Below are 20738 nucleotides of genomic sequence, written 5' to 3' on the forward strand. Positions count from 1 at the left end.
ATATGGAGATATATAGAATGGAAATTTCACCAACATAGATACATCAACATTATTCAAACTTCAATATAGAGAAAAATAATGCAAAACATATGAAATGAAATACAAGAATTAATATTTAAAATGATAAAACTCCTCGGCAAATCCTGGTGGAATAATTTGAGAATTAATATTTAAAATAATGCAAAAATATACCTGATTTCTCGAAATTCCTCAACAAATCCTTGTGGAATACTTTGAAAGGGTTCTTGAGCTCTCCTTTTGGCTGCTGCTACTTACAGTCTTAGAAACAACCAAAGGTTTAAGGACAACTCTGCGCCTTCATCGACAGGGATTCAACATCAGCATTGCGCATTCTCATCGACTGGAAGGTTGCTGCAGTCTATGAGGATGATTCTATGCCTACGACACACTGCTCGTTTGTCGGTGGGGGGATTCAACATTGGCACAGCTCAGTCTCATTGATGTTGATGCAGTCTAAAAACAATCAAAGGTTTCGAGGATGATTCTGTGCCTACGACGCGCTGCCTCATTTGTCGATGGGGATTCAACATCAGCACTGCTTGCTCTCATTGATATGCAAGTGGAAGAAGCAACTGTGGCACAAAACTGAAGTTGGTTCCTGAACTGGAAGGTTGCAGTCCATGCAATACATGTTGATGCAGTCTAAGCAAAATCAAAGGTTTTGAGGATGACTCTGCTGCGCCCGACACTCTGCTCGTTCAGGGATTCGGCGTCGGAACTGCTCATTCTCATTGATATGCCAGCGGAAGAAGTAACTGTGGCACAAACTGCAGTCAGTCTCAGGCATGAGTGCCTGTTTACAGAGTTTCATCCTGAAGGTTCAGCATAGCACAAGGGATCAGTTTCTTAAGTAGCAAGAGAAATTTCTTGAGAACATAGTGTTGGAATATCGGTGTTTCCTTGAGACGCAGAGCAAGACCCTCGCGTGTTGAGATCAATAGATTGCTCAATGATTCAGTCACACATGCAAAAGATTGAGGCCAAAACTCTCCTAGCATATGGAAAAGCAAACAATCAGTGATCGTAAGTAGGGAGATGTATGAACCAAACTTTGTGCATCACAGTTAATGTGAAATGCATCAGGAATCAGCTTGATCGAAATGATTCCCCACCATATTGAGACATAAGAGCTTCTTTGGAACAAGGAGAAAAAAAAATCAATGGAATTGGAATTCCAATTCTGAATCTATTTGTTTAAAATGATAAGAAAATAGTAAGTTATAATTCTATCAACTATAAAATTTGATATTTTAACATTCTCCATCCACTTTGATCTTGAAAGACCACAACAATCCATAAGAGTTTGTTTGGAACAAGGAAAAAACAATGGAATAGCTGAATCTGAATTTCCAATTATTTAGTCCGTTCATTAACATGATAAAAAAAGAAAGAAAAGAAAATAGTAATTAGAATTCAAGTGAATAAAAAATTTAGGATTTTCAACGATATCCCATGCATGTTGTTATATTAAATTAGTATTTTGAAACCTTATTTTGTAATATTGGATGTCATGAGAAAGTTACAAATCCATTTCTTAAAATAAAAAACATGCATTTCCTATTCCTCAGTGAAGTACTATTCCAATTCTTATTTCTCTAGACATAAAATTGGCATTTAAGTTATTACTAATTTATGTTTATTTGAGTATAAACAACTTTTTCGCCTACTAAATGGTTCCGAAGCAGCTTTATAAAGATCCCTTAGTTAAGCGGCAGCATATTTTCTTGATTCTATTTGACAAAAAAACAAATGACTGTGTTTTTAGAATGGTTTACCTTTGATGGCAAATCATAATCATTGTCGCCTGGATCCTGCTGTCACTGGTGAAAAATGACTAAAGCCCGTAGAATCTCGATGTGATCGTTTGACGAATGGATGCTTCAACAGTTGGGCAGCAGAGGGCCGATCATCTGGGTTGAACTGCAAGCACTTCTTGATGAAATCACGAGCCTCTGCAGATAAGGAATTAGGAATAACTGGTAGTTCGCCACGACCAATCTTAAAGAAAGCTTCTACCTGAAGTCACAATTACCAAAACAGGAAAAGAAGAATCAGCACATCCAACATTCAACTGAAAATATAAGTTCGATATAACTGATTTGTATGAATCATCATGAATTCTAATTTGACCAAAACTTTTGTCTGATGTCAAATAACTAGAAATTGTGTAAATTAAACATATAGATCACTCACCCATTCAAGGTTAGGATAGGGAGGTCGACGAGTCAACATCTCTAAAACAGTGCACCCCAGGCTCCATATGTCAGCTGAAGGTCCATACGGTTTGGTCTTCACAACCTGTTATCAAAAGATGATAAAATGTCTCCGTGGTTTACAAATGTGAATATGGAGCTTCTGACAATCAAAAGAACATATATATATATATATATATATATATATATATAGCCGGGGAAGGAGAGACCGCCCCGGCCGGTCTCCGGCCGGAATTTGGCCGGATTCCGGCCGCGATTTGGCCGGAAACGGCGCCAGTCACTGTGGTCTCGGTTTCCGGCCAAATTCGCCGCCGTCCGGCCATCTCCGGCCGCCGGACCGACGCCGGTCGACGCGCCGGCCAGTGGCGCGTCGATTGGGTCCGGTCCGGCGGCCGGAGATGGCCGGACGGCGATGAAATCGCGGCGGCAGTGGGCGTGGGTAGGAGAAGGTGCGGACGGGATCGCGTAGGGAAGGTGCGCGGCTGATCAATTTCCTATATATATATATATATATATATATATATATATATATATATATATATATATATATATATATATATATATATATATATATATCTGGCATCATCGATAATATCCCAGCAACAATAGACACATCAAGGGAAAATTCAGCATATAAGAAATGTGGATTCATATCTTCAATAAACTAATAATAATGTAAAGAAGAATTAAAATAACAATCTTTAATGATAAATCTAACTTCATTGGGTCGTTGAAGTCAAATTATTACAGCCATACTCTGGCAAAATAGTAAATTTGATTAGGTGTGAAAAATGTGGCACAAAAGGAAAATATGATACCTCTGGAGCCATCCAATACACAGTTCCTTTGCAAGATTTTGCCCAGTTCAATTTAGATATCTGAAGGTCAAACAACATTATCAGAGTAACTTACTAATCATCCTTCATACTCATGAAATGTGAAGACCAAGAAATGAGAAAGACCTCTTTTGCCAAGCCAAAGTCAGCAAGTTTCACCCATCCATTTGCATCAACCAAAATATTTGCACATTTGATGTCTCTGAGAACAAGACAAAGACATGAGTACCTTTTAGAAAAATTAACAACTCTACTTGATTATCTGGACCGGAAACCATAGATTCAGGGGGAAAGGATTACTAACAACAAGAACCATCATATAGTAATTCATAAGCCCACCTTCAGGTGTAAAGTTGGAGAAAATTCACAAGTTATGAAAAGGATTCCAATTAATATCTTCATTATTTTCTATGAGGTTCTCTAAACACTAAATGTGTCATGTATATCAAAGAAGATAGAGGTTTCAGCACATAGAAACCTAATATATGTATCTCTCCAGAATATTAAATGATTCCCAAAGCCAAATATAAGAACCAAGGATAAAAGAAGAGTCGGTATCCAATTCCAAAATATCCATACTAACAAAAATTGGAAATGAAAGTTTATCAGTATCATCGCTCTCAGTTCATCATGAGTGAGCTCTCAAGTAATATCCATACCAATGATCGGATGTGGCAAAGCTAACTTTGAACTGTTTCACTGCAATCTTTTTTGTTTTAGATAAAGTTGAAACAGATCTACATTTCTCAATTGCATAATTTTCTATTTTTATAAGAGTATTGGAGTTATTACCTTCAACGATTTTCAAAAACAGGAGGAGCTAATTAGTTCAGATTAATTGAATTAGGGGCAAATTGCAATCTGGAAGTGTTAAGTCTCACAAAACTTCAAGAATAAACCAAGGTGACAAATCATGTCTCCTTTCTCCTAGCTGGCTGGCCTCTTCTTCCTGTTTGACCATTCTCTGCAGATTATTCTCTCTTTCATGTCATCTAACTTTCGATCCCCCTGACTCCTCTTAGCTTTATTCATCTCGTATTTAACACTTTTCTGATAGAATTATATAGTATTGTGTAGTCTAGTTCAAAATAAGTGGACATCAATATAGCTATGGTCTTGTAGTGGCTCTATAAAGATTTAAAATTTTGGTGTCGTACGATTAATTTTAAGAGCTTACTTTCATTGTCAGTTCAAACAAACACATCCTAATGAGCATGACACATTTCAGGATAGAAAAGCATCGGGATGACCCATGTGGTGAAACAATCTAAAGACCAATCAGTCTAATGTCAAGATGAATTTGTTGGTAAATGAATCCTTTTGAGACCTTGTAAAAATCAGTTGCACCTATAGAGACATTCACCTGTGCACCACATGTTGATTATGCAGATAGTTTAATCCTTCCAAAATTTGTCTTGTGTAAGCAGACACTTGAGAATGTTGCAGTTGATACTTCTGATAAAGTGATGCCAAAGATCCTTTAGCAAGTTCAAGGAAGATGTACAATTTTGAACTATCCTGAAGATTTAGAACATGCAAAAAAAATTATAAAAAATCATAATATTCAAAAAGAAAAAAAGCAGCAATAAGACTATGAAATTATATTGACTAACCGAAAGAAACAACAACCAACCACCAAGTTTTATTCCACTAGGTGGGGTCAATTATATGAATCCTTCTATGTCATTGGGTTCTATCCCCTATTATATCATCATTTATATTTAAATAAATTTTATTTTGTTTTATTGTTGCTAACTAAATTTTTTTTGTCTTTCTCTTTCTCGTTTGATGTGCACATTTATCATAGTTTCATATCATCTAACTGGAGCATTTATTAGTTGCCTAAGTACATGTTTGTTACCATCTTAAACGTGTCTCTTAGAGTTTTTCCTCAATAAATGTAATCCCGACTTTCTTTCTAATATTTTTATTTTTCATCCTGTCCATCCTTGTATGTCCGCACACCCACCTTAACATCCTCATTTTTGCAACTCTTATCTTCTGTTCATGTGTTTGAGTCATAGCCCAACATTCAGCTTTATATAACAAAGCAAGTCTAACCACCGTTTTGTAAAACTTTCCTTTAAATTTTAAAGGTACTTTAGGGTCACAATAAACACCTAACGCTCTCTTCCATTTTAACCATCTCGCTTTATTCTATTTAAGACATCTCTCTCAATCTCTTCCATCATTTTGTAAAAATGATTCTAAAACAAGTACTTAAACTCTTAGTTACAAACAACTCGTCATATCCTATCTTAACAATTGTCTTATTACGTCTCATATTACTAAATTTAAATTTCATATATTCTGTCTTTACTCTACTAAACCTCAGCTCGGTTCGATTACACCCCTACTAAAACATTTCACTTCTAGCACTTCCCACCAAAATTTGGGTTTAGCATTTACTCCTTCACGTGTTTCATCTACCAAAATAATATTATCTGCAAACAACATACACTGTGGTAACGTATCTTGGATGTGTCTAGTGAGTTCATCCATGATTATGTAAAAAGATGGGGAGTTAACACTCATCCTTGATGTAACCCTATCTTTAGGGAAAACATTTTGATTAATCTGCCCGAAGTCTTCCCTCCTTATGCATATCCTTAATTAGTTCAATATATGTTATACTAACACCTCTTTTTTCTAGAATTCTCCATATAATTTTCTTTTTTCTAGGCCAATGAATACCATATGTAAATCTTATTTCTGTTCCCGATACTTTTCCATTAGTTGCCTAAGAAGATGTATAGCTTCTATTGTAGATCTTCGAGATATAAATCCAAATTGATTTTTGATCATTGTAATCTCTTTAGTTTTTTTTTATTACTCTTTTCCAAAGTTTCATAGTATGACTCATTAGTTTAATACTTCTATAGTTTGCACAATTTTATACATCTTCTTTATTCTTATATAAGAGAACTAGAGTACTTACCTTCCACTGATCAGACATTTTTTTAGTTTTCAATATCATGTTTAATAACTTTGTAAGTCATTCAATACATTGTTTCCCTAGATATGTCCATACTTCTATCAGAATATCATTTGGTCCAACTGATTTTTTATTTTGCATCCCATTTAAAGTTTGTTCTACTTTTGAAACTTGAATTTTACGATAAAAATTAAATTTCTATACTCATTTGACCTACTTATATTACCTAAGTTAAATTGATCACTTAAATCTTCATTAAAAAATTGATGAAAATATATATTCTATCGCTCTTTTATTTCCTCATCATTTACTAATACTCTTTTGCATTTATCTTTAATACATCTTATTTGAATAAGATTTCTTGTCTTCCTCTATCTCACTTTAGCTATTTTGTAAATATCTCTTTCCTCTTTTTTATATCCAATTTTCAATATAAATATTTAAAAGTTTCATTCTTAGCTTCATTCACTACTTTCTTAACTATTATATTTTTTTAAATTTTTCTCATTCTTATAAGTATATAATACCTTATAGATTGTTCATTTTCGCTTCACTTTTTCTTATACTTTTTCATTTCATCACCAATATTCTTTACTTGTGGTGCATGTCTTTTTGACTTACCAACTACACTATTGGCTACTATTTTTAACTTTGATACCATTTTATCTCATGTCGTATTCGAGTTTTCATATATTTTTCCTAATATTTATACTCCTATCATTTCTTTAATATGTTTTGTTTCTCATACTTTAATTTCTACCACTTAATTTTAGAAATGGTGTATATTTTCCTTCTGTTGATACTATGCTTGAGGTGTATATCCAACACTACTAACCTATGTTAAATAGTTAAGTTTTCTCAGGGGATGACCTTGTAATCTTTACAAAATCTTTTTATCTTCTTCTTAACCATAAGAAAGTCAATTTACGATTTATTATTCTCACTTTTGAACATGATTATGTGTTCTTCTCTTTTCTTAAAAAATATATTAGCTAATATAAGGTCATATGCTATCGCAAAATCCAATATAATTTTTCCTTCTTCATTTCTTATTCCAAACTCATAACCCCCATACACCCCTATCATATTCCTTATTTTTCACTCCTACATACTCATTTAGATCTTCTCCTTTTAAAATCATTTCGATTGGCAGAATGTTTTGTAATACTTCATCTAGGTCGTCCCAAAATCTAGATTTGGTATGTTCATCTAACCCTACTTGAGGTACATATATGTTAATTACATTAATAGTTTCTTTCACCACAGTTATCTTAAGAGCTATATGTAGGGATCTGCATGCGCCTAAAAACAATTTTAGCCACATAAAACGCAGCGGAAAAAGGATCCCTCCAGAAGATCCATGCAAAACCACATTCGTTTTTACCGATTCTATCTACTGGAATCAAGGTTACCTTCGATGCGAGCCCTTCGCAATCCCGACAGCAACTCTTGCCTTCAAAGGTTGACGGATCTCGGCACAATCAGTATATTCGCGCCTCCACGATATCCACACGAACACTGAGATGGAGAGGAACCAGATCGTGGTGCTAGCCACAATACTAGGTTCAGCCAAGGTAGAAGAGAAGAGAAAGAAGACCAATAGTCCTTCTCTCAAGAGCCTCTCATCTCTTTTTATATCCAACCATGGAATATGAAAGGTTTTTGACTCTTGGGATTCCATGGAATTAATGCATTTAATAATCCCATGCACATGCATGATGATCATGCAACCCTCTTAATGATGCTCATGCAACCCTCCTAATGATGAGAAAATTAATACCCCATTAATCTCATGCATGATGATCATGCAACCCTCTTAATGGATTCGATTTGACTTAAGTCTAACTCGAGTCTCACTCAATCCGAATTGGCACTAAGGACTGACACTAACACTATAATCCTATTCCCCTTTCTAATTACTCCTACTACTTTATCTTTTAGCAAACTATCGATTAACCGAAAGAATGATGATTAAAAATAGTACATATTTTCTTTGCCTTGTGGAGTACATAAAAATTATTGTAAGTACAAAGGTACAAACTCTAAAAGTATTATATGATGATCAAGCTCTCAAAAATATTATTTATAGCATAGCATCATTCCTGACCAACATTGGTTTCTTCATGTTCCAAAGCCTTCTATAAGTCTTAAACAATTCATGAAATGTTATACTGAAGTGTCAATGCACCAAAGTAGCATCTAATGACTAACAATTACAGTAAGGGCTTGATAAAATTTCATATTACCATAAAGTTGAAAATGATGAAAAAAAAATGTGGAGATGATTTTTATCCACTGAACATATAGAACACAAGCATAACAATTTTGTGATCCAGAAAGTCATTTGTGTGTCTTGGCCGAGGAGAAGCTTCACAAGGAGGCACATCTTTTGCAAATCAATCGTTCAATTGATTATCATGTTCCATGTAATGATCAAGGAGATCTCAGAAAAATGCATTGATATAGAAGAAATGCTAATGAATACAAAATAACAGAATAAAAGTCATGACCGTTCATTTACCTTATCTGTCCCATAAAACTGAATTAGATTCGTGTGAGTAAAACGACTCAAGAGTTCAATCTCCTGAAGGCAAAGAGCTGATGTCAGAGGATTAGAGTAGTAGAGATATATTAGATGCCACTTAGTATAAACAACTCAACTCCTATGAACTAGGAGTAGAGAAAACCAGTAAAAAAATTCTCAAAGTAGAAACTGCATAATTAACGCCACATAAATCACAAACGGGTAATGTCAATCTGTGGTATATCACCTGCTCCAGCTGAGATACGCATTGTTGGGCATCCCTTCCTTGGTCCAGCAAGGAGACTTCCTTAACAGCAAGGAAAAATCCATCACTGAAAAGATGAAGTTAACAGGAAAATGATATTAGTCTAGAAGGTGTTTTTTCAATATGGAAAATTAAAAGATGCAAATTATGGCATCATATGAATTGCAAAACATTAACGCAACCATTTTGTCAACAAAAAAAAACAAAGTGGAATTACAAAGAGGAATTCCTCCTTGTTTTCTCTTTGCTTACAAGCTTGCAAATGGGAAATGATGAGAAGCGGGACGAGAAGACAAAAAACAATAACTTGTCATCTGCTCCCTATGCATCTCAAGGAAATGCTTGTGCGCAAACTTGAAAATTATGTAGTTTGAATAAGTAGTTCATCACATTTACACAAGAAAACAATATTAAGTAGAACAAAGCAAAAATAAAATACAAAATTGAGCCACTAAAAATTTCATGAGATGTATTTTGATCAACGAATATGACCCTGCCAGTTGAAGAAAGATGATCCCGATTATGTGTGAAGATGTCAAAGATACACAATCATGTCCAACCATAAGCAAATGCAACAAAATACCTTTCTTGACAATTAAAAGCAAACTATCATGTAATGGAATAAACCAATCGCAAGAATATGGACTTAGCAGCAAGAACTTGTTGGAGCAATAGCAAGAGAATGTACTTACTCACTGATAGCCTCAAACACAGTCCCAAACGACCCACTTCCAAGGTGTTCCCCTCTCGTCCAAGACACCATACTCCTCTTCAACATTGCATTTGCTGATATTGCTATAGCCCCTGACGCTGAAGGACCGTGAAGAAGGGCCTCTCCCGCGTCGATCCTGTGAGCTCATTGTCCGTTTCGCCCAATCTCACACTCAAATCTTCCCCGTCATGGCTCGACTCTACATCAGAAGTTCCCCTCCCTGTATCCTTCCCATCCTCATTAACCCCGTCGTCGGTCAGTTGATCCTCTTCGGATTCCGACAGTATTCTCTCCTGGGCTGGCCGTTCTTCATCATGGTCGGGAGCAAAAGACCTCACAATATCCCAAGCAGAGCTCCGGTCATCGACACGAGGCAGGGAGATCGGCGGCGGAGGGCTGAGACTCAAACCCGCCATCCTATTCGGCAGCGTAATATCCGAAAGCTCAACCGCTCGCTTGACTCCCTCACCTCCTCTTCTCGCATCAGTAGGAGGAGGAACGCTGTTCACAGGCTCCACGAGAAGGGACGCTCTCCGATCAGTCAACACCGTGGGCGGCGGCCGCGAGAAGGAATCGCGGAAAGGGGTGAAGGGGGAGTTGTCGAAGGACGAGCGCGCCTTCCGCGCCTCCTCCCAGACGGCTGACGGGATGCCGAAATCCTCCGGGTCGGTGAAGCCGAGCTTGCGGCAGATCAGATCGAACTCCCCGTCGACGCCGCGCATCCTCAGGTTGGGCGGATCGGCGTCGGGCGCGTGGGGGTGGAACTGGGGGGAAGGTAGGGGAGTCTCCCCGTCGGCCGCATCGTAGTCGACGTTTTTGAGGGCCTTGCTGCGATCCAACCGCCGGGCGCTGCCGATGGGATGGCTCGATCTTGAGCTTCCTTCGTCCATTACGGGCGGCGCTAGTCTCCGCCAGCTGCCGGCGACGAGGAGGAGGAGCCGAGGAGGAGGAGGAGGAGGAAGAGGCGGCGGCCACCAATTCAACGTCCCCAAATTGGCTATCGCCCCCGATATTTAAAATAAACTCGCCCAGTCGTGACTCAAGTCGTGATACACGCCGCGTCCCAGGTCGTACTGCGGGGTCAAACTTGGTCAACTGGATATAGTGGAAAACTTATAATTCTTTTTATTTTCTTCTCGATTTCTAATTTAACACTGAATAAATTGATTTTAGGAATTAATTTATTTCCTCGAAAATAACTTTTTAGGGAGTTGACCAAGTTCACTTGTTCCTCGCAATTAAAGAGTGATCGAAAAATAATAGTTTGATTGATTCAATTTATTCTGTGAGGTCAAGTCAAATAATTTAAACTAAAGAAAATGAAACATTTGACTCAAGAACATTATCCTATTTTTCATCCAAAAATATTCTTCTTTTAATATTCTTATATCAAAACTAATTTTAAATAATATTATGAGATAGTTTTATTATCAAGATCAATAGAATTAATATATATCAAGATATTGTCCATTTTAAATCTAATCTTTGTGATTTTATTTTTAAATTTTACTTTCAAATCAAGATATCTTCCATCTTATAAATTTATAATTTTTCATATGTATTTTTAATATGAAACTTTAATTGTAATCCCAAGATTTCATATTCTAACGGTTTAATTTTGATATTTAAGTATTTTTAACGTTCCTGCTCGATTGCCTTCGGATGAGTCATCGGACACCTGACTTGTGTTGATAGAGTCACGCAGTACCCACGACCGACGTCGAGGAGAAAGACACCAGAATCTGCTGCGTCACCAAACTGCAAGAAGAAGGAAGAGGGTGAGAACAGATGTTAGGGGTGCTCTAGCTCAATCGCTCTGGTGCTCAAGTTAGACAGTCGCTTGGAGATGGGGAAGAAAGACTAGGAAGGGAGAAAGAAGTATGTTTATATATTCTAGCGTAGCTGCACCGGTGCACGGAGGGGCTATTATATAGGATTACTAGGGAAGAAGATGTCTCATCTTCGATAAAGGAAATGTCACATTAGTGGAGATGTCCTATCAGAGGTAAGGAGAATATCACATCGTCGCCGCCATAATGAAGGGTCACATTGCCCATGCCTAGTACAATATCAGACCCTGTCGTCATAAATCATACTATCTCAATAAGCGAATTATTTCAAATATTATATCATTGCATGTGTCCTTCTAGCAGCGATCTGACAAGTTGAATGATGGGATGACGAGAGCAAAGTCAGTCAAGCACTGAGTAGGACACTGGGTGGGTGGAGCTCTGGCGGCAAGATGCAGTCCGAGATGGAGCTCGAGGCCGAGTGGAGACTCGATCAGGAGGTCCAAACTCGAAGCTTGGTGTTGAACCCAAGTGGAGCAGTCGAGTGTTGCGTTTCGAGTCAACTTGGTTGCCGAGTCGAAGAGTCGAGCTGGTTGCCGAGTCGGATGAGGAGCCGAATCAGAGCTCGACTACCTTGCTAGGTTAGGGGGTGTGAGTGTAGAATTCAGGCGTGGAGCTAGAGTGTGGGACCAAATTAATCAATCCTAAAGTCAAGTCTTATGTCCGACGTGTCATCTCCAATCGGATCGGATCTTGACTTTCTGAATTAAGATATACCAACCTATAACATTAACCAAATCATATTATAATATTTTTTTATAATTCAAATATTCAAATTTTACCTAATTAATCCTAGAAAAAAAATGATAATCCCAGTAGCCACATCTCTGAGGGTGGCCGGTCCGGTCCCACGGCCCCGACCACCATTTACAAGGAAATAAATTGAGAAACTGTAATTAATCACGATGAAGGAGAGACTTGCTCTGGGGAAACTATGCCTTATCCTAAGTCTTCCTTTGGGTTGATCAATTCACTCAAAGATCCCTCTTATTTTATTTCTATGGATATTTTAATTTGGCTCTAAATTGTAATAATTTTGATATTTCATCGTTAAACGCTGTGTCCTATGTCGCACGTGCTGAGTCAAATTTAGTCGACTTATAATTCTTTTTCTTTCTCTCTCAATTTCTAATTTAACATTAAATAAATTGATTTTAGGAATTAATTTATTCCTCGAAAATTATTTTTCAGAGCGTTGACTTGTTCACTTCTTCCTCACAAAGTGTGATACGTGAGGCCAAGTCAAAACAAATTAATTTAAAGAAAATAAAACATTTGACTTTGTTCGAATAGTCATAGGTAACAAAGTCGATCTCGACAATTAAACATATAATTTGTAGCCAAAAATAGTTTTAAAAAGTACTTTTTATTTTTATTAGCACATATTTAAAAGGCTAAAAATAATTCTTCTTATATTATTATAAGCAGTTTTGATCAAAATTAATCTAAATAATTTTATCAGGAGTCTTCCTCTTCACTTACCCAATAAATTCATAATATAACTTATGCATATTCAAAAGTCGATCATTTCTATTAAAATTGATCTCCTCCTCTCTTGTCTTCTTCGTCCTCTTCCTCCGAGCACCTCTAGTTGGATTTCAATCTCATATTGTAATATAATCAAAGTTTTACATTGAAAATATATAAAAAAATCTTAAAATTATAAGATAAAAGATATTTTATTGGTATGAGGTCTTTTAGATAAAGTCTAAAACAAAATTATAAGAGTTTGGACTTAAAATGGATAATATCATACCGTTATGAAAATATATATGAATTCTATCGGATCTAACAATAGTATCAGAGCAAGATCTATGTGATATCATGTGAAAGCCCTCAGGAAAAACAAAAAAACGATTAGGAGCTTCTAATAAGGAATCCATTAAGACCGTTAAGGGGACAGGTCCGTTGAAACTCAGACTAGTAAAGAATCTGTTGAAACTGTTAAAAGGAACTCCCAGTAGTCCTTTATTTAAAAGATAGATTATTATGATACAATTAAAGTTCCACATTAAAAATACATAAAAAAGATTCTGAGATTATAAGATGGTATGAGATCTTTTTAATAAAGTCCAAAAATAAAATTATAAAAATATAGACTTAAAATGAACAATATCATACTGTTGTAGAAATATATATGGATTCTATCGGATCTAATACTTCAAGCCAAGACAAAAATTTATGATTGATACATAGAAATGGATCATCGAGGCATTAAGGGTAAATTAAAGGAAATGAAACATCGAAAAATATTTTCGATAACTCAATCAGACATATGAAGTTTGTTTCTTTCTAAAACACAGTTTACATAATTAGCATTCATCCTCTCCATCTATCACACTAAATGCCTTCTTGTTTCATCTCTAAATCAAGTAAAAAACAAAATTCAGGCATCATTTTATGATCAAGAATCCTCCAAAAAGCATAAGCAACACCAGTTTATCGAAAAGGATAGCACATAATTGCCTCCGAGGAAGAGAGCAAGTGTCGATTCATCGTATGGTGTTCATGTTCATGAGGAAACCTGTTCTTCATCTTTCAACCAGCCTTTCTCCAATTGTTCGATGTAGAAGCAACAAACAAACAAACAAACAAACAAGCAAACAAACGTCGATATCCCATTAGAACAAAGCACTCCACACTCCATCTCCTTCGCCACACCTTTCATGGACATCCTTCATCTTCTCCACAGATTTGCATATACCACTGCAACTCCAGTCAAACGATGCGACGCAAACATTGCCTGCCTGGGCTTTCCACTCGCAATCTGAAGAAGAAACATTGGATATAAAACTATGAATTCACATATAAATGACCGTGCGAGCGCAAGAGGAGAAAGCCTGACCTGGAGGAGTTCCACAGCACATACTCCTCTCGTCGATGTGTTCGACTTCCAGCCCGATAAACCATGAACCTAGTGATACATCTTCATTGGCATACTTGTGTAGTATCGGCCTGCAATCAATAAGTTAACACTGAACGCGACGCAGCTAAGGCCAAGCAACTAGCAAGACGATGTATAATGACACTCACTGGTTGATCGAGATGTATGTAGCTAGATCCTTTGAGATAGCATAAATCTGCCCGGTCGCATGGCGGAAGTACTTGTTACCTTCTTCTCCGAACTTCCAGTTTTCGGGTTCGTGGTACTTCACATTCCTGCAAGTCATTTTTGTTTCAAGGAACTTTGCACATTCATAGTACGCAAACAACGAAAAGAAGAATGCAAGAATATTACTTATCGGAAAGTACTGGCCCAGACTTCATACACCCTATGTAGGTTCTCGGTTTGGATCTATGTCGAGCAAGAGTCGTGGCTAGCATGCCTGCATATCATATAAATTGTAATTTACATATAGTCGTCTATGAACTCTGTTCGAGGAAAACTTAGAATATGGAAATGAACACTACTAGCATTTGCACCTAGATTCACATGAACATCATCATCCACTTTGACGAAGAACTCCGCGTCCCAAATTGTGACAGCAGTTGAAAAGAATATTTTTGTTTTCGCAGAAAGTTCATGGTAACCTTCAACATGATCCTGCAGAACAAATGCCACGAAGATTCAGGTCCAGCAAGTAATCTAAAAATGCCATGGCAGTCGAATGTGGGATTTAGAATCTTGGACGTTATGCAGTACCAGCCTGAGCAAGTCATTGTGCTGAGCTTCCTCCGAATCTATAGCCTTATCCAGAATGCTGTTAGATGTAGCGCTGTGCCAAAAGCATAAATGTTTAGGGTTTCCAGTAACCGATAAAATTATTATCTGGATTAGTGTAATTCTCAGAAAATTGTTTGAAACAAGAAAACCGATAATGAAGATGGAACACACAATAGCTTCAGGTTCAATAGTTAAACTGATAGTCTTAAAAACTCATATTCATTATTCATTCAAAAATATATAATATAAAATGCATCGCACGACATTATAGCGCCTCTTTTGGATTGTTAGCTAGTTCCTTAATCACCTTGTCCTATAAAAAATCAATTCAATCATAATAGCAATAGGATTTCTTGATTACTCACGACATAGTGAATCATGTTTATCTAAAATATTTTCACAAACATATTCCATAGCAGTGTTTGGAGATCATTATTGTTAAAAATCTCTGGTAGTATCAACATAGTGGATTAGAGTTGGTATATTGAGGCCTCATGGTTTCTGATTGCTCACGATATAGGTGTGCTTCAAGTAATGCAAGAATCAATAGGGGGAGAAACACTAGATGCAAAATGAAAGAAGATAGCAAAGTATCATGAGAAAATAAGCAAACGAGTTAAGGACTAGAAGTCCAAAAAGCAAGGTCAACTGTTTCAAAATTTACAGAGATTCAACTCACACTTCATCATGAATACCTCGCGGATACAACTTCACTTAATACAGAAATGCAAAATTTGCAGATCAGATCATTTGTTAGTGAATGAGAAGAGATCAGCTGAAACAACAAATTCTACTAGAAAGCCAAGTCTAAAAATTTGCATCTGTATGACAAAAGTGGTTCAACAAGAGCAAAAAAATAATATTAATAACAGTAAGAACTAAGAAGATGCTTCTTTTGTTTACCTATGGCCGATTGTGAATCGAATCACAATCCCTTTTTCATGTTCTAACTGTTGGAGCTTTTCGCCTAATCAATAGCAAAAAGAGAAAGGGAGAAGATAGTTAGTAGAAGCTCTGCTAACATTCATGTAAGATGGTACTCATACAATCAATACAGCCACAGCTCCCAAAAATAAAATTCAGTTAGAAAATCAGCAATCACCAATGCAGTAAAGATGTGATCTTATTGAGAGAATCGCTTATCTAATCTACCTTGTGGCATCCATGTCGCTCTCACCGAGTCCCTTCTCTTCCTGCTACTGAACGCAGTATTTATCCCAATCACAACAAAAGCCTTCCTCCTATGCTCACTCGAAGGATCTGCCGCCGGCGAGCCATCTGTGCCGATCAACTCCCTCGAGCTCCTCTTCGCAGCCAACTCCATTTGAAGCGTGGAGATCGCCTTGTCCAGAGATCTGGCACACAATGCATCCTACAAACTTTAGTATTTTGCCTTAAAATACAAGTAACCTCGAAAATGTATACTACGCACTGAATCGCCTCGTGTGTTTTGCTCACTTCGCCCATAACATCCTTATCTTCCTCATGCTTCTGTAATCAAGTTCCGATTTTGAATCACTTGAAGACCAAATTCAACGGTTTAAGAGCAAATAGGGAAGCAAAACAGACCCTTTTGGTGGTACAATCTTCCGAGATGATCTTGAGCTCCTGTTCCTGCCTTCGTCTACTCGAGATGATCGGGCTGTTTGCATCCGGAAACGCCCAAAACCTAATCACAAACAAAACCCCCCAATTCCGCTCCAATCAAAATTAGATCTTTAACACCGAAAAAAAAAAAGGAAAAGGACTTGGATCTAACTTGTCAGTTAGAAGCATCCCGAGAGAGAAGCTACAAGCGCAGAGGATGACCATCCATCGAGGCGACATTCTCCTATCACAATCGCCTCCTCCTCCTCCGCCGCCGCTCCTCCCCCGCATCTCCGCTTCTGAGCGCGGAGCTTCTCGAGCTCAAAGAACCAGATTTGACCAAACGAATCCTCCCAGCCGGCGTGCTACCGACGGATTTCAAGAAGACGATGGTGGAAGGATCACGGAACTCGATCGGGGTGGGATTTTGTCGCGGCTTGCTCGCTCCGACGCCTTCGATTTCTTCATTCCAAGCGTTTCAAAAGCGTAAGTGTGAAAAAGACTCACGTCAGCTCTTGGTCAGAACGATGTACTATTTTTCCAACACATTATTTTACCATTCTCTCTACCTTCTATTTGATTGCTCCACAAAGCGGGACCCACAGCTACTAAACCGCGTGCTTACAAATCTCCATCTAAATATGTTCTCACGGGCGACCAAAGTTCACTCAAATGTGTACCGGATCTTTCATTGGAAGCTGTCTGGGTCCCACATACAATAAAGTGAAGGGGTTGTGGGTGCCATGTGCAGAAGTATGGAAGTGCTTTTTATGTTGATATCTTTATTAATTCATGGAATCTTTTACTAAATCATTGGAAAAAGAATTTTTTAAAAACAAATAAAAAAGAAAAAGAAAAAGGAAAAGGAAAAGAAAAGAAATGTTTTAAATTATTAAATTTTAGGTTGGTTAGAAATGAAAAGTTATGGGGTTGGGCATGTGCATTTGTTGTGGGTTAGATAGATGTGGAATGTTGAAGGTTAAGATTTGAATATTTTTGAGAGAAGAAAATTACTTTAGGATAGAAGAGATGACTGAAAGGTATAGAGAGGCGAGCGAGACAAAGGAATGGGATCTGAAGGGGTGATCTTGTTTGCTTATTGAACAAGGAGGATAGTCGTAAAATCATGCCTAAAACAATAGATGAACATAAAGAAAAATATCTAAGTTATTATTGTATTACGAATAGAACACTAGCATTATAGTGATTAGAGTTCAAAAAGAGAGAACACTCTTTCCTTCTTAGTCAAAATAGGGAATTTGATATTTATGTTGTTAATTAAAATTAGGTTTTAATTTATTAAGATATATTATATGTATTGATTTAATAAATCACTAGCCCGTCTAGCTCAGTTGGTAGAGCGCAAGGCTCTTAACCTTGTGGTCGTGGGTTCGAGCCCCACGGTGGGCGTCCTGTGTTTTTTATTTCATTGGGAAAATTTGCAATTATTCAAAATAGTTTGTTTTCTTTCAATTTGAACCTTAAATTTTGGGGAAATTAACGAGTTAAACTGATGGATAGTCAGACAAGGCCAAAATTGGCCGCCCGTGTTTCTAGAGTTGCTTTCTTTCAATTTGACCCTCAATTTAAGAACAATAAACGGTACAAAGTGTCAAAATGGATTTATATAAATGTTATTTGTTTCATAAGTAAAGTCAAACGGATCAACTTTGGCATACATATCCGAAATTTCATGCCAACCATGAACTTTCGCTATTTCGATCACTTTCTCCTCTTCTTAAACCGCAACACATTCCGCAATCCATAAACAAGCACTTCTAGTTACATTGTTGGTATATTCTTAAAGGAATGGCTTCGATCAATAACAAGATGCTTGTTCTTGTTCTTCTCGTCTCGTTTGTTCTCCTTGCATTCACTTCGACTATGGTGAATGCTGTAGGATGCTTTGACGACTGCGTAAAGCGATGCTCAGAGTCTCCATCTGAATGTGTGAGGATTTGCGGCTTTACTTGCATTAATTTTATGGGGCATCGGAACTAAGAAGATGGAGATTCTTCGAGTGGGCTATCATCTATCTATCTACCTATTTCTATCCATCTATCTATTTCTATCGAAATAAAGTCATAAGTAAGTTTGAGATATTATTTATGTATTCTTTGTTTCATTAATGAATCAATGAAATGGAATTGTTGTATGCTGATTTGGGTATAAATTGTTAAAGGAAGAAAGATTATTCTTAATCCAATTCAAATTTTATGCTTAAAATCATTTCGATCTATTGTCATATAGTATCATCGATGTATTTTTGTTCATGTTATATATATCTTCGATGTTCTCTCGATTTGCTATGAAATGATATCATTTTTGTATGGTTTTTTGATCGTCACTCCAATGAAGAAATGATCTTCTAGCATCCCAAAATCAAAAGTGTTGGATGCACATATGGACTATCTTGGCGATAGTTCAGTCTTTTTTTATTATCTATGTAAATTTTATTAAGTATAAATTAGACATGAAGTGAAGGTGCTGAATTAAAATTAGATTACGGTTGAATAAAATTCATCGGGTAATTAAGCAAAGAGACAAGAAGTATGTTGATCTAAATCGGAATTAATTTAAATTTGATTTAATTAAGTTATAGTCGAATCAAATTTAATTAGGTTAAACTCATTTAATCGATTTAAAATGAGTTAAAAATTTTATGAAAAAACTTATTCTCTTTTACGTACTCAGCCTCACTCCCACCATCTCACACGCAACTGTCACAATCGGATCAACATGTCTTTTACGTTGGAGTACTCTTACGAGTTACGTCAACATCGGAGGCGAGCTAGCAATTGTACATTGAGGTCCTACACGAGATGCTCAAGTACGACCACGATGTGGATTAATTACCTCTATCTCACACTGCACGTACATATAAGACCAAAAAAATTAATAAAAATTTCTCTATGAAATATAGAAACATGCAAAATGGTATCGTACTAAGTCGATGGCACGCTCTCTAACACCATGTCAACTGTAAATTAATATAACAATTTCATAAGTACTAAAAAAATCATTCAATAAAAATTTAAAATTCGATGAAATACAGAAACATGTAAAATGGTATCGTGCTCAGACGAAATAAACTAAGACCTCTTCTATGGCGGATTTGGCCAACTCGAGATCAGCCCAACCTATTTCAAATTTCTAGATCCATCTCTAATTCACCATAATGCATATTAGAAATAATCATAATATTTAAATGCTCTATGATCTTCCCATTGCCATTGAAGAAGAAAACATTTTCGATAAAATTGACAAAATAATCATAACATTTAATAGCATCAAACATAAAATGACATAAATTACAAAAATATATATTATTTTAAATTTTATTCATAAATAGAGATCACCATTAGTAATCACATTATTTAATTCAATTAGTAAATGAAATGAAATTATTATATGACCATTTTCAATTTATTGTTGGCATATTTAAATAATAGTCTAATTAATTAAGTCGCGCTAGTTAATTATTATCTAATTTGGTAAGTAGCAATAATAATTGATTAATATTTTAAAATATAATAAAAATAACTTAATTATATTAATTAATTTGTAAATGCAAATACCAAATGTTCTAGTTATCGAGATATTAATATAATTTATTAAATACTGGCGTAGGTCCGGCGGCTGACGGTGACCGGACGACGGCGAAATCGGCCGGAAACCGCCGCTCTCCCACCCACACCCACTGTGGTCTCGGATTCCGGTCAAATTCATCGCCGTCCGGCCATCTCCGGCCGCCGAACCGGACCCAATCGACGCGCCACTGGCCGGCGCGTCGACCGGCGTCGGTCCGGCGGCCGGAGACGGCCGGACGGCGGCGAATTTGGCCGGAAACCGAGACCACAGTGACTGGCGCCGTTTCCGGCCAAATCGCGGCCGGAATCCGGCCAAATTCCGGCCGGAGACCGGCCGGGGAAGGACCGCCGGCGCCGGGCGGTCCTTCCCCGGCCGGTCTCCGGCCGGAATTTGGCCGGATTCCGGCCGCGATTTGGCCGGAAACGGCGCCAGTCACTGTGGTCTCGGTTTCCGGCCAAATTCGCCGCCGTCCGGCCATCTCCGGCCGCCGGACCAGGCCCGATCGACGCGCCGACGAGTGGCGCGTCGATCGGGCCTGGT

At 37.3% G+C, this 20738-nt stretch overlaps 1 protein-coding gene, 1 non-coding gene and 1 pseudogene across 2 annotated transcripts; 1 reads left to right on the plus strand and 2 right to left on the minus strand.

The window, feature by feature from the left end:
- On the minus strand, positions 1-10406 carry LOC141844144 (mitogen-activated protein kinase kinase kinase 1-like; annotated as a pseudogene).
- Positions 10407-13581: 3175 nt separating this feature from the next.
- On the minus strand, positions 13582-17092 carry LOC141844065 (beta-1,3-galactosyltransferase 7-like). Its single transcript, XM_074732054.1, has 11 exons — positions 16780-17092; positions 16590-16689; positions 16453-16511; positions 16173-16375; positions 15924-15987; positions 15000-15072; positions 14780-14900; positions 14595-14682; positions 14390-14515; positions 14202-14311; positions 13582-14123 (listed from the first exon to the last, which is right to left on the minus strand). Exons 1-11 carry the CDS (start codon positions 16896-16898, stop codon positions 13978-13980), a joined length of 1209 nt encoding a protein of 402 aa, XP_074588155.1. The 5' UTR covers positions 16899-17092; the 3' UTR covers positions 13582-13977.
- Positions 17093-17944: 852 nt separating this feature from the next.
- On the plus strand, positions 17945-18017 carry TRNAK-CUU (transfer RNA lysine (anticodon CUU)). The gene has a single exon. It is a non-coding gene; the product is annotated as a tRNA-Lys (tRNA).
- The last annotated feature ends 2721 nt before the right edge of the window (positions 18018-20738 follow it).

This window comes from Curcuma longa, chromosome 13 (assembly GCF_044706935.1).
Source record: "Curcuma longa cultivar G26 ecotype Majalengka, Jawa Barat chromosome 13, ITB_CL_G26_1.1, whole genome shotgun sequence".
NCBI lineage: Eukaryota > Viridiplantae > Streptophyta > Magnoliopsida > Zingiberales > Zingiberaceae > Curcuma > Curcuma longa.

Coding starts and splice junctions, on each gene's coding strand:
- LOC141844065 (XM_074732054.1), bottom strand. CDS start 16,898: ATGCGGGGGAGGAGCGGCGGCGGAGGAGGAGGAGGCGATTGTGATAGG. Junction 16,376..16,452: donor AAAACACACGAGGCGATTCA/GTGCGTAGTATA, acceptor ATTGTGTGCCAG/ATCTCTGGACAAGGCGATCT. Junction 14,312..14,389: donor ACATACATCTCGATCAACCA/GTGAGTGTCATT, acceptor TATTGATTGCAG/GCCGATACTACACAAGTATG.